We start from the raw sequence: 12,500 nt of genomic DNA on the forward strand, positions 1-12,500 counted from the left end.
AAACAGAACGTGTCCTCTGTGTGTTTTACACAGAACGTGTTCTCTGTGTGCTTTAAACAGAACGTGTTCTTTGTGTGTTTTAAACAGAACGTGTTCTCAGTGTGTTTTAAACAGAACTCATTCTCTGTGTGCTTTAAACAGAATGTGTCCTTTGTTTTAAACAGAACTTGTTTTCTGTGTTTTAAACAGAACATGTTCTCAGTGTGTTTTAAACAGAACGTGTTCTGTCTTTTAAACAGAACATGTTCTCAGTGTTTTAAACAGAACGTGTTCTGTCTTTTAAACAGAACCTATTCTCTGTGTTTTAAACAGAACGGGTTCTCTTTGTGCTTTAAACAGAATGTGTCCTTTGTTTTAAACAGAACTTGTTTTCTGTGTTTTAAACAGAACGTGTTCTCTGTGTGCTTTAAACAGAATGTGTTCTCTGTGTGTTTTAAACAGAACTCATTCTCTGTGTGCTTTAAACAGAATGTGTCCTTTGTTTTAAACAGAACTTGTTTTCTGTGTTTTAAACAGAACGTGTTCTCAGTGTGTTTTAAACAGAACGTGTTCTGTCTTTTAAACAGAACCTTTTCTCTGTGTTTTAAACAGAACATGTTCTCAGTGTGTTTTAAACAGAACGTGTTCTGTCTTTTAAACAGAACCTATTCTCTGTGTTTTAAACAGAACGTGTTCTCTGTGTGCTTTAAACAGAATGTGTCCTTTGTTTTAAACAGAACTTGTTTCCTGTGTTTTAAACAGAACATGTTCTCAGTGTGTTTTAAACAGAACATGTTCTCAGTGTGTTTTAAACAGAACCTATTCTCTGTGTGTTTTAAACAGAACGTGTTCTCAGTGTGTTTTAAACAGAACGTGTTCTCTCTGTGTTATAAACAGAACGTGTTCTCTGTGTGTTTTAAATAGAACATGTTCTCTGTGTGTTTTAAACAGAACTTGTTCTCAGTGTGCTTTAAACAGAACAGAAGCTCTGTTTTAAACATGTTCTGTTTAAAACACACTCAGAACAGTGTTCACAGAACATGTTCTGTTTAAAACACACAGAGAACACGTTCTGTGTGTTAACAGAACGTGTTCTCTGTGTTTTAAACAGAACATGTACCCTGTGTATTTTAAACACAATGTGTTCTGTGTTTTGAACAGAACATGTTCTGTGTTTTAAACAGAAGTTTTCTCTCTGTGTTTCAAACAGAACGTGTTCTCTCTGTGTTTTAAACAGAACGTGTTCCCTGTATGTTTATACAGAACGTGTTCTCTGTGTTTTAAACAGAACATGTTCTGTGTTTTAACCAGAATGTGTTCTCTCTGTGTTTCAAACAGAACGTTTTCTCTGAGTATTTTAAAAAGAACGTGTACCCTGTGTGTTTTAAACACAACGTGTTCTGTGTTTTGAACAGAACATGTTCTGTGTTTTAAACAGACGTGTTCTCTATGTGTTTTAAACAGAACGTGTTCTCTTTGTTTTAAACAGAACGTGTTCTCTGTGTGTTTTAAACAGAAATCGTTCTCTGTGTGTTTTAAACAGAAATCGTTCTCTGTGTGTTTTAAACAGAACATGTTCTCAGTGTGTTTTAAACAGAATGTGTTCTCTCTGTGTTTGAAACAGAACGTGTTCTCTCTGTGTTTCAAACAGAACGTGTTCCCTGTATGTTTATACAGAACGTGTTCTCTGTGTTTTAAACAGAACATGTTCTGTGTTTAAAACAGAACATGTTCTGTGTTTTAACCAGAATGTGTTCTCTCTATGTTTCAAACAGAACCTTTTCTCTGAGTGTTTTAAACAGAATGTGTTCTCTGTGTTTTTTAAACAGAATGTGTTCTGTTTGTGTTTTAAACAGAACATGTTCTGTGTTTTAACCAGAATGTCTTCTCTCTGTGCTTTAAACAGAACTTGTTCTCTGTGTGTTTTAAACAGAACGTGTTCTGTTTGTGTTTTAAACAGATTGTATTCTCTGCTTTAAACAGAACTTGTTCTCTGTGTGTTTTATCTTTCAGGAACAAGTGGAATATGTATTCCTCATCATCTTCACTATAGAGACCTTCCTGAAGATCCTGGCCTATGGTCTGGTGATGCACCCCAGCTCCTACATCCGCAACGGCTGGAACCTGCTCGACTTCGTCATCGTCATTGTCGGGTGAGAAACACAAGAGCACACAGATAAATGGTTCTCTGCTTAGATCCTGGTTCTGTCTTGAGATCCTGTTTCTGTCTTTAGATCCTGGTTCCGTCTTTAGATCCTAGTTCCGTCTTTAGATCCCAGTTCTGTCTTTACACCCTGGTTCTGTCTTTTGATTCTGGTTCTGTCTTTAGATCCTGGTTCAGTCTTTAGATTCTAGTTCTGTCTTTAGATCCTGGTTCCGCCTTTAGATCCCAGTTCTGTCTTAATATCCTGGTTCTGTCTTTAGATTCGGGTTCTGTCTTTAGATCCTGGTTCAGTCTTTAGATCCTAGTTCCGTCTTTAGATCCCGGTTCTGTCTTTAGATCCCGGTTCCGTCTTTAGATCCCGGGTTCCATCTTTAGATCCTGGTTCTGACTTTAGGTCCTGGGATCGGCCTTTAGATACTGGTTCCATCTTTAGATTTTGGTTCTATCTTTAAATTCTTGTTCTGTCTTTAGATTCTGGTTCCGTCTTTAGATCCTAGTTCTGTCTCTAGAGTCTGGTTCTGTCTTTAGATCTTGGGTCTGACTTTAGATCTCGGTTCTGTCTTTAGATCTTGGGTCTGTCTTTAAAACCCGGTTCCATCTTTAGGTCTTGGTTCTGTCTAAAGATCTTGGGTGTGACTTTAGATCTCGGTTCTTTCTTTAGATCTTGGGTCTGTCTTTAAATCCTGGTTCCGTCTTTAGGTCTTGGTTCTGTCTAAAGATCTTGAGTCTGACTTTAGATCTCCATTCTGTCTCAAGATATTGGTTCTTTCTTAAGATCTTGGGTCCGTCTTAAGATCTTGGGTCTAACTTTAGATCCCAGCTCCGTCCTTAGATCTTGGTTCTGTCTTAAGATCTTCGCTCTGTCTTTAGATCCCGGTTCCGTCTTTAGATCTTGGTTCTGTTTGAGACTGTTTCTCTCCGTGTGTCCTCCGTGTTAATTCTCTCTCTGTGTGGTTTAAATAGTTGAAGCAGTAAATGAGAGCTGACTGCAGTAAACTCTTTATTTACTCTATTGTTCTCTTTAGATCTTGTTTTTTGTACCCTCTGGTTCTGTGTTCCTGTCCTCTGTTGCTCTCTGTATTAAGTCTGTATATTGAGCGTGTGTGTGTGTGTGTGTGTGTGTGTGTGTGTGTTGAGTGTGTGTTGAGTGTGTGTGTGTGTTTAAATAGCAGCAGCAGTAAATGGTGTGTGACTGCAGTAAGCCCGGCTCCCTGTCCTGTGGTCAGTGGAGGAACAAAGCCTGCAGCGACGCCACTTTTTATCTCGTTTAGTCGTTTCTGTGTTGAGTGTTTGTGACAGCTGACTGTATCAGTGAACACTGTAACCACAGCCTGCTCTAAATATACACACACACCCTCCACAATGGAGCTGAGCCGTCACCACCCTAACAGTCCCTGCACAGACATTAACAAATATTAACATAACTGCAAAGTTCCCTGTGCACAACCAAAATATGTATATTAACAGCTTCTTAAAAATATGTTGAAGAGAATAAAAACACATAATATGTATATTGGCTGTTTGTCAAAAGTAACAAAGTCTGCTCCTTACAAATATTTACCTTCGGCAAAAGGCCACTGAGTTTGGTCGTACTCAGGTAACAAGAAGTTGAATGTCCAGTCAAAATATACGATTCAGTTGATTTATTCCAGTTCATAACAAACAAACATTTGCACGCTGCCTCTCACTAACCTGGTAAAAACCTGGTGTCCCCTTCCTGGTGCATCACCCGACAGTGACACACCTCCTACCTTTACCTGAATCCAGCCAGCGACTGGTCAGGTGCACCCTCCCACGCCCACAAAGAGGGCATGTGAAACTTCTGCAAGAAGTGTTAAGTCTCATTGTCAGTAACTTGACAGCAATTATAGAAAACTGAAGAGAACCAAGTGGAACTAATGAGTAAATAAAACATGTATCAGTCAGCCAGATTAAAATATTCTGACACATCAAACAGAACAGAGGACGTGTTTCTTCTGTCACCAGCAGAGAGTCTAAAGTTTGGAGTGTTAGAGTCACCTGCTGAGGTCACAGCAGGTCCTGCAGGTCCTTGTTCCGTCCTCCATGTTGGTTTCTGTCCTCGCTGCAGGGCGCTGCTGTGACTCTGGAAGACCTCGGGGCAGTGATGATGAAGCCTGTTGTCATGGTGACGCTGCCCAAGGACACTGTGTGCAGTCAGAGAGGATGCACGGAGACGCTGCTGTATGTGGGACACTGAGGGTCTGTTAGGGTTCAGTGTTTTGGTGCTTCAGTTTGTCAGACATGCTGTTAGCTCTGTGAGGCTGAGACGTGATGCTGCTTTTAGCTAAATGCTAATATGGCTACTAGTGCCAAACTTCAGACAGACCATCCAACAGCTGTTGAGATAGTTCCGTCTGGGCAAAAGTCATGACCCATTCGGCCGACAGACGTTTGAGTTAAATGTTTTTAGGATCAATCAGGGCTTTTAAAGCAGCTCTGATGGAACACTCTCCTGCTGTAACACTTGTAATGATCAATAACACTCACTAGATTTAATCTTCTCCTTTCATACAGTTTATTAAAACACACTTGTACTTTGTCTCATGAAGGGGCATAAACTCCTGATCATAGTACGTCCACTAACAGTTCTTGTTGTTGCCTCTGACGGGCTTGTGTTTATCTTTGTCAGGATGCTTTATACTAAGAGTCACGACTCATTGTTGGTGCTCTCTTGGTCCCATTAAATATGTGCCACCTTGCTTTGTTGTCCTTGGTCACTGAAGATTTAAGCTTATTTAATTTTAGGCGTTACAGAAAAAAGTAAATGTCTGATTTTGTTTTAACTGAGTATTTAGCTTCGTATTGGTGGCGTCCCTCAGGGCTCAATACTGGTCCCACACATCTTCTCAATCTATATCCTCCTTTTAGGACAAAGATCCACAAGCACAGCTAGAGTTTTACGCAGACAAGGCCATGCTGTACATTACTCTATGTCATCTTAGTTATGTCACCTGTATTTGTTCTGTTTTTCTACCTTCTTTTAGTTTACAACTCATATCTCATGAGTTGGATCTTAAACTTTGGCCCTCCTGTTCTTCTTCTGTTTGTCTTGTTTTGTTTGTGCAGGTTGTTCAGCGTCGTCTTGGAGACGATGACTCATAAATCTGGTGAGCAGGCGACCACTCATCACGTGCCGGGGAAACCTGGAGGTCTGGATGTCAAAGCTCTGAGAGCCTTCAGAGTCCTGAGGCCCCTCAGACTGGTTTCCGGAGTCCCCAGTGAGTCTACTGGACCAGAGTGTGTGTGTGTGTGTGTGTGTGTGTGTGTGTGTGTGTGTGTGTGCGTGTGTGCGTGCGTGTGTGTGTGTGTGTATGAGTCCTGTGTGGTTGCACAGGTGTAATTCTTTGTGTCTGTCAGGTTTACAGATTGTGTTGAACTCCATCATGAAGGCAATGGTTCCTCTGCTGCACATCGCTCTGCTGGTCCTCTTCGTCATCATCATCTACGCCATCATTGGCCTGGAGCTTTTCATTGGACGCATGCATCGGACCTGCTACTACACAGGAACAGGTACACACACACACACGCTCTGTAAGAACATATTAATATCTGGGGTAAGGACATGATTAAACCAACAGTTTGAACACTCTCTGCAGATCGAATGAAGCTGCGTGCTCTGATGACTTTAACATCATTTCATACTCTGTTGGTTTTTGTCAGATAACTACGTCGAGGACGACCCGGTCCCGTGTGCGTTCGCCGGTCATGGCCGTCAGTGTAACATTAACGGCTCTGAGTGTCGGGGGAGGTGGGACGGTCCCAACGGAGGGATCACAAACTTTGACAACTTCTTCTTCGCCATGCTGACCGTGTTCCAGTGCATCACCATGGAGGGCTGGACCGACGTGCTGTACTGGGTAAACCTCAGAGAGCGAATCAGCAGCTGGTCTGCACTGAACAACACTCCTCCCTGTCTGTACCTGTCACTGATAAAGACGAGTCACTTCCTCTCCTCTGTGTGCAGATGAACGACGCCATCGGCTTCGAGCTGCCCTGGGTTTATTTTGTCAGTCTGGTGATTTTTGGATCGTTCTTCGTCCTCAACCTGGTTCTGGGAGTCCTCAGCGGGTTCGTCCTCGCTCTTAACCTAATATTCAGTTTCCAACAAAGACTTTAAACGTTCATATTGTTAATGTTCCACACGTCGGTTTACTGGAGTCTAGTTTAGTTTGAGTCGTTGCTGTTTTGGTGACGTCTGCAGAAAGCGATGAAACATGGATGCTTATTCAGTCACCTTGAGACTTTACAGTGTTCAATGAGGTTCAAATGGTGTGTGATTGTTACATGAACATTGTTTGAACGTTATGTTACTGTTGTGTAAACAGTGTGTGATCATTGCAGTGAGTTCAGTAAGGAGAGGGAGAAGGCGAAGGCTCGAGGAGACTTCCAGAAGCTGAGGGAGAAGCAGCAGATGGAGGAGGACCTGTGTGGGTATATGGACTGGATCACTCAGGCCGAGGACATGGACGAGCTGGACGAGGACGGAAACCCACGTAAGACATAGTGTGTGTGTGTGTGTGTGTGTGTGTGTGTGTGTGTGTGTGTTTGTCTTTTTTAATCAGAACCACAAACACTCAGTTTATTAAAAACTGGTTCAGGTGTGGACGACAGTAAATGAAGTGAATTAATCGTGACTACATGAACATCACGCTGTGTTGAAAGTAGAGACTGAGACCATAAAGTCAACAGGAACATGTTTACTGAGGGAATACATCAGGAGAGGAGGAGGAGCATGTTCTCATAGACTTCTATAGAATTCTTTTACAACCAGTGGAGTGTCTCTGCTGGACGTTGGAGAGAATGCAGGTTAGAGACACACAAATACAGATTTTTATTTTTGTGTCAGCTGACTTTGATCTGATGGTCGAAGATTCGTCTTGTGTTTAGTTTTGCTTTAGTGTTGTTGTCGTTGTTGTTGTTGTTGTTGTTATTTTCCTCCTTACTTAATTAAATGTGAAATTTGTCAAACATGTCTCTCTCCTCTCCCTCTCTCTCTCCTCTCCCTCTCTCTCTCTCCTCCCCCCCCTCTCTCTCTCCTCCCCCCCCCTCTCTCTCCCCCCCCCTCCCTCCCTCTCTCTCTCTCCCCCCTCTCCCTCCCCCCTCCTCTCTCTCTCCCCCTCTCTCCTACCTCCCCCCCTCTCCTCTCTCTCTCCCCCCCTCTCTCTCCCCCCTCTCCCTCCCCCCTCCTGTCTCTCTCCCCCTCCCTCCTACCTCCCCCCCTCTCCTCTCTCTCTCCCTCCCTCTCTCCCTCCCTCTCTCTCTCCCCCCTCTCCCTCCCCCCTCCTCTCTCTCTCCCCCTCTCTCCTACCTCCCCCCCTCTTCTCTCCCTCCCACCTCCTCTCTCTCTCCCCCCCTCCCCTCTCTCCCCCCCTCCCTCTCTCTCTCTCTCCTCCCCCCCCTCTCCCCCCCCCTCTCTCTCTCCCTCCCTCTCTCTCTCTCCCCCCCTCTCCCTCCCCTCTCCTCTCTCTCTCCCCCTCTCTCCTACCACCCCCCCCCCCCCCCCCCCCCCCCCTCTCCTCTCTCTCCCCCCTCCCTCTCTCTCTGTCAGGTCCGTCTCTGGGCGATCTGTCCGATAAGAAGAGAGGGAAGTTCGGATGGTTCAGTCACTCCAATGAAACACACGGTGAAATCCTGTTCTTTAACATTATACTCTGTATATCAGCTCTGTGTGTGTTATCGCTCACAAAAGATCTTAACACACACACACACACACACACACACACACACACACACTCACACAGTATGAGCTGCATGAGTGTGTGTGTTCCAGTCTAAATGTAGAAATCCTCCTCTCCGTCCTGTAAAGTATCTGGGTCTCTGTCTGAGCTCATCTTTCTCTGACCCTGATTCTCATCACGAGCTGTTCCTGTCTGTCGCTTCACCACAGCCTCGCTGCCACTCGGCCACATATATCTCACGTTAACATCCGGAAACATCCAGAACAACATCTACAGAGCACCAACCAAAGAATACATGAAGACAGCGAGTGTCAGTGAGAGAGGGAAACAGGGATTATTAAAGCTATGTTTCAGTCTGTGTACAAAGTTCAGTCAAACAGACCAAACTACAGACATGATGGATCTGAAACTTTCCCAGTCTGAAGCTCATATTTACGATTATTTCAAAGCCACATGAAAGCAGCGTACAAAAACTGCACATGTAGATGATGGAGAGCTGCAGCACTCTGAACAGGAGTGTTATTGCACACTGTGTCCGTTTGGTGTGAGTGTGAGACACGGCGTGTGAACGAGCCCGTCACTGAACGAGCTCCCCAGTGGTGTCAGTGTCTCCTGCAAGGGGCGGGACGTGCGGTCCATCAGAGACGACAGCTTGGCCATCGTTCTGCTGTCAGCCACCACCTCCACAGGGTGGAGAGGGCGGCCCAGGACAGAGCTGGCCGTCTCCACCAGTCTGTTCCGTCTCTTCCTGTCAGCAGCACAGATGCTGCTGCGCCGGCAGACGAGTACAATTAATATGGAGCAGAGCCACCACAGAGTCAAAGGACTTCAGAAGTGCCCCCTCCACGGGCGAGGGGGGAGAAACCAGCTCCTTGGTGTTCCCTGTGTTCAGCTGGAGGTGGTTTCTCTGGCACCAGACTGCAAAATCCTGGGTCAGGTCTCTGTGCTCCCTGTCGCCCCCTCTGGTGAGGCCGACAATGGCAGAGAGAAGACACTTATAAATAGAAGACAAAACTTCACCTCACCTGTGGTCTGAACACCTGTGGTCTGAACACCTGTGGTCTGAACACCTGTGGTATCTGTCTGTGTTTCTGTCTGTCAGCGAGCCTTCCTGCCAGTGAAACAGCTTCTGAAAATACTGTGAACATCGACGAGGAGCACACCAACTGCTGCCAGGCCTGCTGGTAACACACACACACACACACACACAGAATCATGGGCTTCTTTATCCAGATGATGTCGAGGTGTTCTCACTAACTTCAGTCTCCTTTCAGCTCTCGGATGATGAAGATCGGCTGCTGGTGAGTTCACTGACAGTGGGAAAAAGTGCCCTCCTCCTCCTCTCACTCGTCACTCATTAGTATCTGTCTGTCTCCTCTCCGTCAGTCGGACGCTGCGTCGCTGGAATCGAGTCTGTCGCAGGAACTGTCGCACTGCCGTCAAATCGGTGACGTTCTATTGGCTGGTTCTGTTGCTCGTCTTTCTCAACACCTCCCTCAGTGCCTCTGAGCACTACAACCAACCTGACTGGCTCACACAAGTCCAAGGTAGCAACACACACGCACACACATTATCTATGAGTCACAGCCGTGATGATATTCCGTCCAACATCGCGACCTGAGTGAGATATTGTTCAGACGAAGACAAAGAGACGACCTGTTGTAAAGAGGAACAAAGAGCTCAGGCGCCTCTCTCTCCTCAGACATCGCCAACAAGGTGCTGCTGTCTCTGTTCACGGTGGAGATGCTGCTGAAGATGTACAGTCTGGGTCTGGCTCATTACTTCGTGGCGTTCTTTAACCGCTTCGACTGCTTCGTGGTGTGCGGCGGCATCGTGGAGACCATCCTGGTGGAGCTGGAGATCATGCCTCCTCTGGGGATCTCCGTGCTGCGCTGCGTCCGCCTGCTCAGGATCTTCAAGGTGACACGGTGAGGAAACACACCTGAGCCAGGTAACTCATTAATCAGTCTTGTCCTACCTGCTCTGATATCACTATGTCTCTGCTCAGCCATTGGACGGCTCTGTCCAACCTGGTGGCGTCACTGCTGAACTCCATGAAGTCCATCGCCTCCCTGCTGCTGCTGCTCTTCCTCTTCCTCATCATCTTCGCTCTGCTCGGCATGCAGCTGTTCGGAGGGAAGTTCAACTTCGATGAGACGCAGACCAAACGCAGCACCTTCGACGCCTTCCCGCAGGCACTGCTCACCTGCTTCCAGGTAACACACCTGATGGTCAGGGCTTCAGTTAAGGTATCATACTGCAGTCTCACTGTAACTGTACTGGTATCTTCCTGTTCTTAACGCTTGGGACTGATACATGATCAATGACCCAGCTGATCAGCGATCAGCGAGGTCCCTGCTGAGCCTGTCCTTGACTCTGTGCAGATCCTGACCGGAGAGGACTGGAACGTGGTGATGTACGACGGCATCATGGCGTACGGAGGCCCCGTGTTTCCTGGCATGATCGTCTGCGTGTACTTCGTCATCCTCTTCATCTGTGGTAACTGTATCCTTCACCTGCAGCTCACCTTCACCACCTGGAGGTCAGGGGTCACAGGGGAGGAAGAACTCAGATCTCAGATACTAACCCTACCACACTTTATCAGCTTCATGACACGAGGAATCACAAGCTGACTGAGACACCTGTCAATCAGGAAAACATGTGTCACTGTAGGTGCGTTCAGGTGCTGTAGGAAAGCACAGTTTTGCTTCTGGTGTTTGATGTTGTTGCGTGTCCTTAGCGTGCCAGACATCCTGCTGAACGTCTTCTTGGCCATCGCTGTGGACAACCTGGCAGGAGGAGACGGAGACGACAAGAAGGATGAGTGAGTGAGGGAAGGAGGGAAGTAGGGAAGGAGGGATGGAGGAGGGAAACAAAGAAGGAGAACAGAGCGGTGTCTTACTTCCTGTCTTTGCTGTTGTTTCAGTAAGAAGAAGGAGGGAGCAGAGGAGGAGGAGGAGGAGGAGGAGGAGGGGGCTGGAGGAGAAGGAGAAGAAGTGAAGGTGAACATGGAGGTGTGACTTTAACCTGTAACTCTCACTGTGAGTCCGTCAGAGTGACGGCTGTTTGTCTCTGCAGGTGGAAATGGATGAAGACACCGAGTACGAGGAGGAGGAGGAGCTCCCTGAAGGAGAAGAAGGTCAGTCAGCGTCCTGTCTTCATTCAGTGACCTCTGCCCTAATAATAAGTGAATACATGACACATCAATATAAAAGTGATGCACACTGAGCTGGTCTTTCTGCTCTCCTCCTCCTTTCTTGTCTTTTCTCCTCTTCTCCTTTTCTCCTTTCTTGTCTTTTCCACTCCTTTTTTTTCTGGTCTCTTTTATTCTCCTTTTCTCCTACTTTCCTCTCCTCCTTTCTCTTCTCCTCCTCCCTCCTGTCAGATGGAGGAGTCCAGTTAAAGATGGCCGACCTGGCTCCTCCTAAAGAGAAAGTTCTTCCGATCCCAGAAGGCAGCGCGTTCTTCTGCCTCAGCAAGACCAACCCGTAAGTCTGACTGCACCTTGTATTGCTGTTAGCATTAGCATTAGCACTAGCATGAGCTGTTAGCATTAGCATTAGCACTAGCATGAACTTTCTCAGCAGATTACATGTGAACGTGTCCTCTCTGTCTCCAGGATCCGTGTGGGCTGTCACACTCTGATCCACCACCACATCTTCACCAACCTCATCCTCGTCTTCATCATCCTCAGCAGCTGCTCATTGGCTGCTGAGGATCCAATCAGAGCGCACTCATTCAGGAACAACGTGAGTCCAACAAACAACATAATCAGATATGTCCACTAGCATTGAAGCTAAGCTAAAGATCAACACTGAGGTGCTGGAAGTTTTGGGGACATCCTGTTCTAAACCAGTCACGGTCGGGTGTGGCTAAGAGGCGTCTCGTCATCGCCCTGTCAATGATGATGTCGTCGGCACACCTCTGTGAGCTGAGTGAGGGGGCGGGGCTTCAGCAGATTACATGGCAGAAGTGGGTCAGTGACTAACCCGGTTAAAGAGGGAAACACATGGAGACACATGGAGAGAGCAAATCACCAGTTTCTGTCTGATCCTGAGGAACTGACTGAACGCACGCACACACACACACACACACACACACACACACACACTCACTCACTGCAGCAGCTGTCTTCATGCAAGACGTAGCAATTAGCAGCAGCTGAGGAAAGAGGTGACTTCTAACATGCAATCAACACACACACACACACACACACACACACACACACACACACACACACACACACCTAGCCCTGTGTTAGCCTCTGTTCTGGATAACATGATATTTCACTGGCTCACTAACAGGACGTGTTCCTCACAGTGTGCTTCAGGGAGTGTTCCTTTGTGTCTGATGTGTGGTAACGTGTGCTACAGCTCGGGTCAGACGGACAGAACCAGAACAAGCTTCTCCTCCACTGTCTCAGTTAGCAGGTCACAAGGCCCGCTTCGTGATTGGTTGCACTTTGATGACTAGATTGTTCAGGCGAGGTGCAGAAAACCGTCAGAGAGCCGTGAAGCGTGGGAGCTGCACCGTCTCTGCTCGGTGATGATGACATCATGTGTTTGTGGTGACCCCTAACCCTCAGGAGATACTTGGTGTGGGGTTTATTGATAGATTGAATATGAACTGAATTGATTTTTATTTGAATGGGACGATGC

At 46.5% G+C, this 12,500-nt stretch overlaps 1 protein-coding gene across 1 annotated transcript in view; it reads left to right on the plus strand.

Moving 5' to 3' along the window:
• cacna1fb (calcium channel, voltage-dependent, L type, alpha 1F subunit) overlaps positions 1 to 12,500 on the plus strand; it is a 33,259-nt gene that overhangs the window by 8,321 nt on the left and 12,438 nt on the right. Inside the window, exons 4-21 of the mRNA XM_069680702.1 lie at positions 1,993 to 2,132; positions 5,231 to 5,382; positions 5,522 to 5,674; positions 5,825 to 6,021; positions 6,129 to 6,232; positions 6,506 to 6,657; positions 7,713 to 7,787; positions 8,945 to 9,026; positions 9,117 to 9,143; positions 9,229 to 9,389; positions 9,545 to 9,770; positions 9,851 to 10,058; positions 10,227 to 10,347; positions 10,591 to 10,666; positions 10,769 to 10,844; positions 10,921 to 10,981; positions 11,228 to 11,330; positions 11,462 to 11,591. Coding sequence (XP_069536803.1) covers positions 1,993 to 2,132; positions 5,231 to 5,382; positions 5,522 to 5,674; positions 5,825 to 6,021; positions 6,129 to 6,232; positions 6,506 to 6,657; positions 7,713 to 7,787; positions 8,945 to 9,026; positions 9,117 to 9,143; positions 9,229 to 9,389; positions 9,545 to 9,770; positions 9,851 to 10,058; positions 10,227 to 10,347; positions 10,591 to 10,666; positions 10,769 to 10,844; positions 10,921 to 10,981; positions 11,228 to 11,330; positions 11,462 to 11,591 — 2,244 coding nt within the window. The remainder of the gene's footprint in view (positions 1 to 1,992; positions 2,133 to 5,230; positions 5,383 to 5,521; positions 5,675 to 5,824; positions 6,022 to 6,128; positions 6,233 to 6,505; positions 6,658 to 7,712; positions 7,788 to 8,944; positions 9,027 to 9,116; positions 9,144 to 9,228; positions 9,390 to 9,544; positions 9,771 to 9,850; positions 10,059 to 10,226; positions 10,348 to 10,590; positions 10,667 to 10,768; positions 10,845 to 10,920; positions 10,982 to 11,227; positions 11,331 to 11,461; positions 11,592 to 12,500) is intronic.

Source organism: Semicossyphus pulcher, unplaced genomic scaffold (genome assembly GCF_022749685.1).
Source record: "Semicossyphus pulcher isolate SPU_LCO1_2020_fin unplaced genomic scaffold, fSemPul1.0.p SCAF_40, whole genome shotgun sequence".
Classification (NCBI taxonomy): Eukaryota; Metazoa; Chordata; class Actinopteri; order Labriformes; family Labridae; genus Semicossyphus; species Semicossyphus pulcher.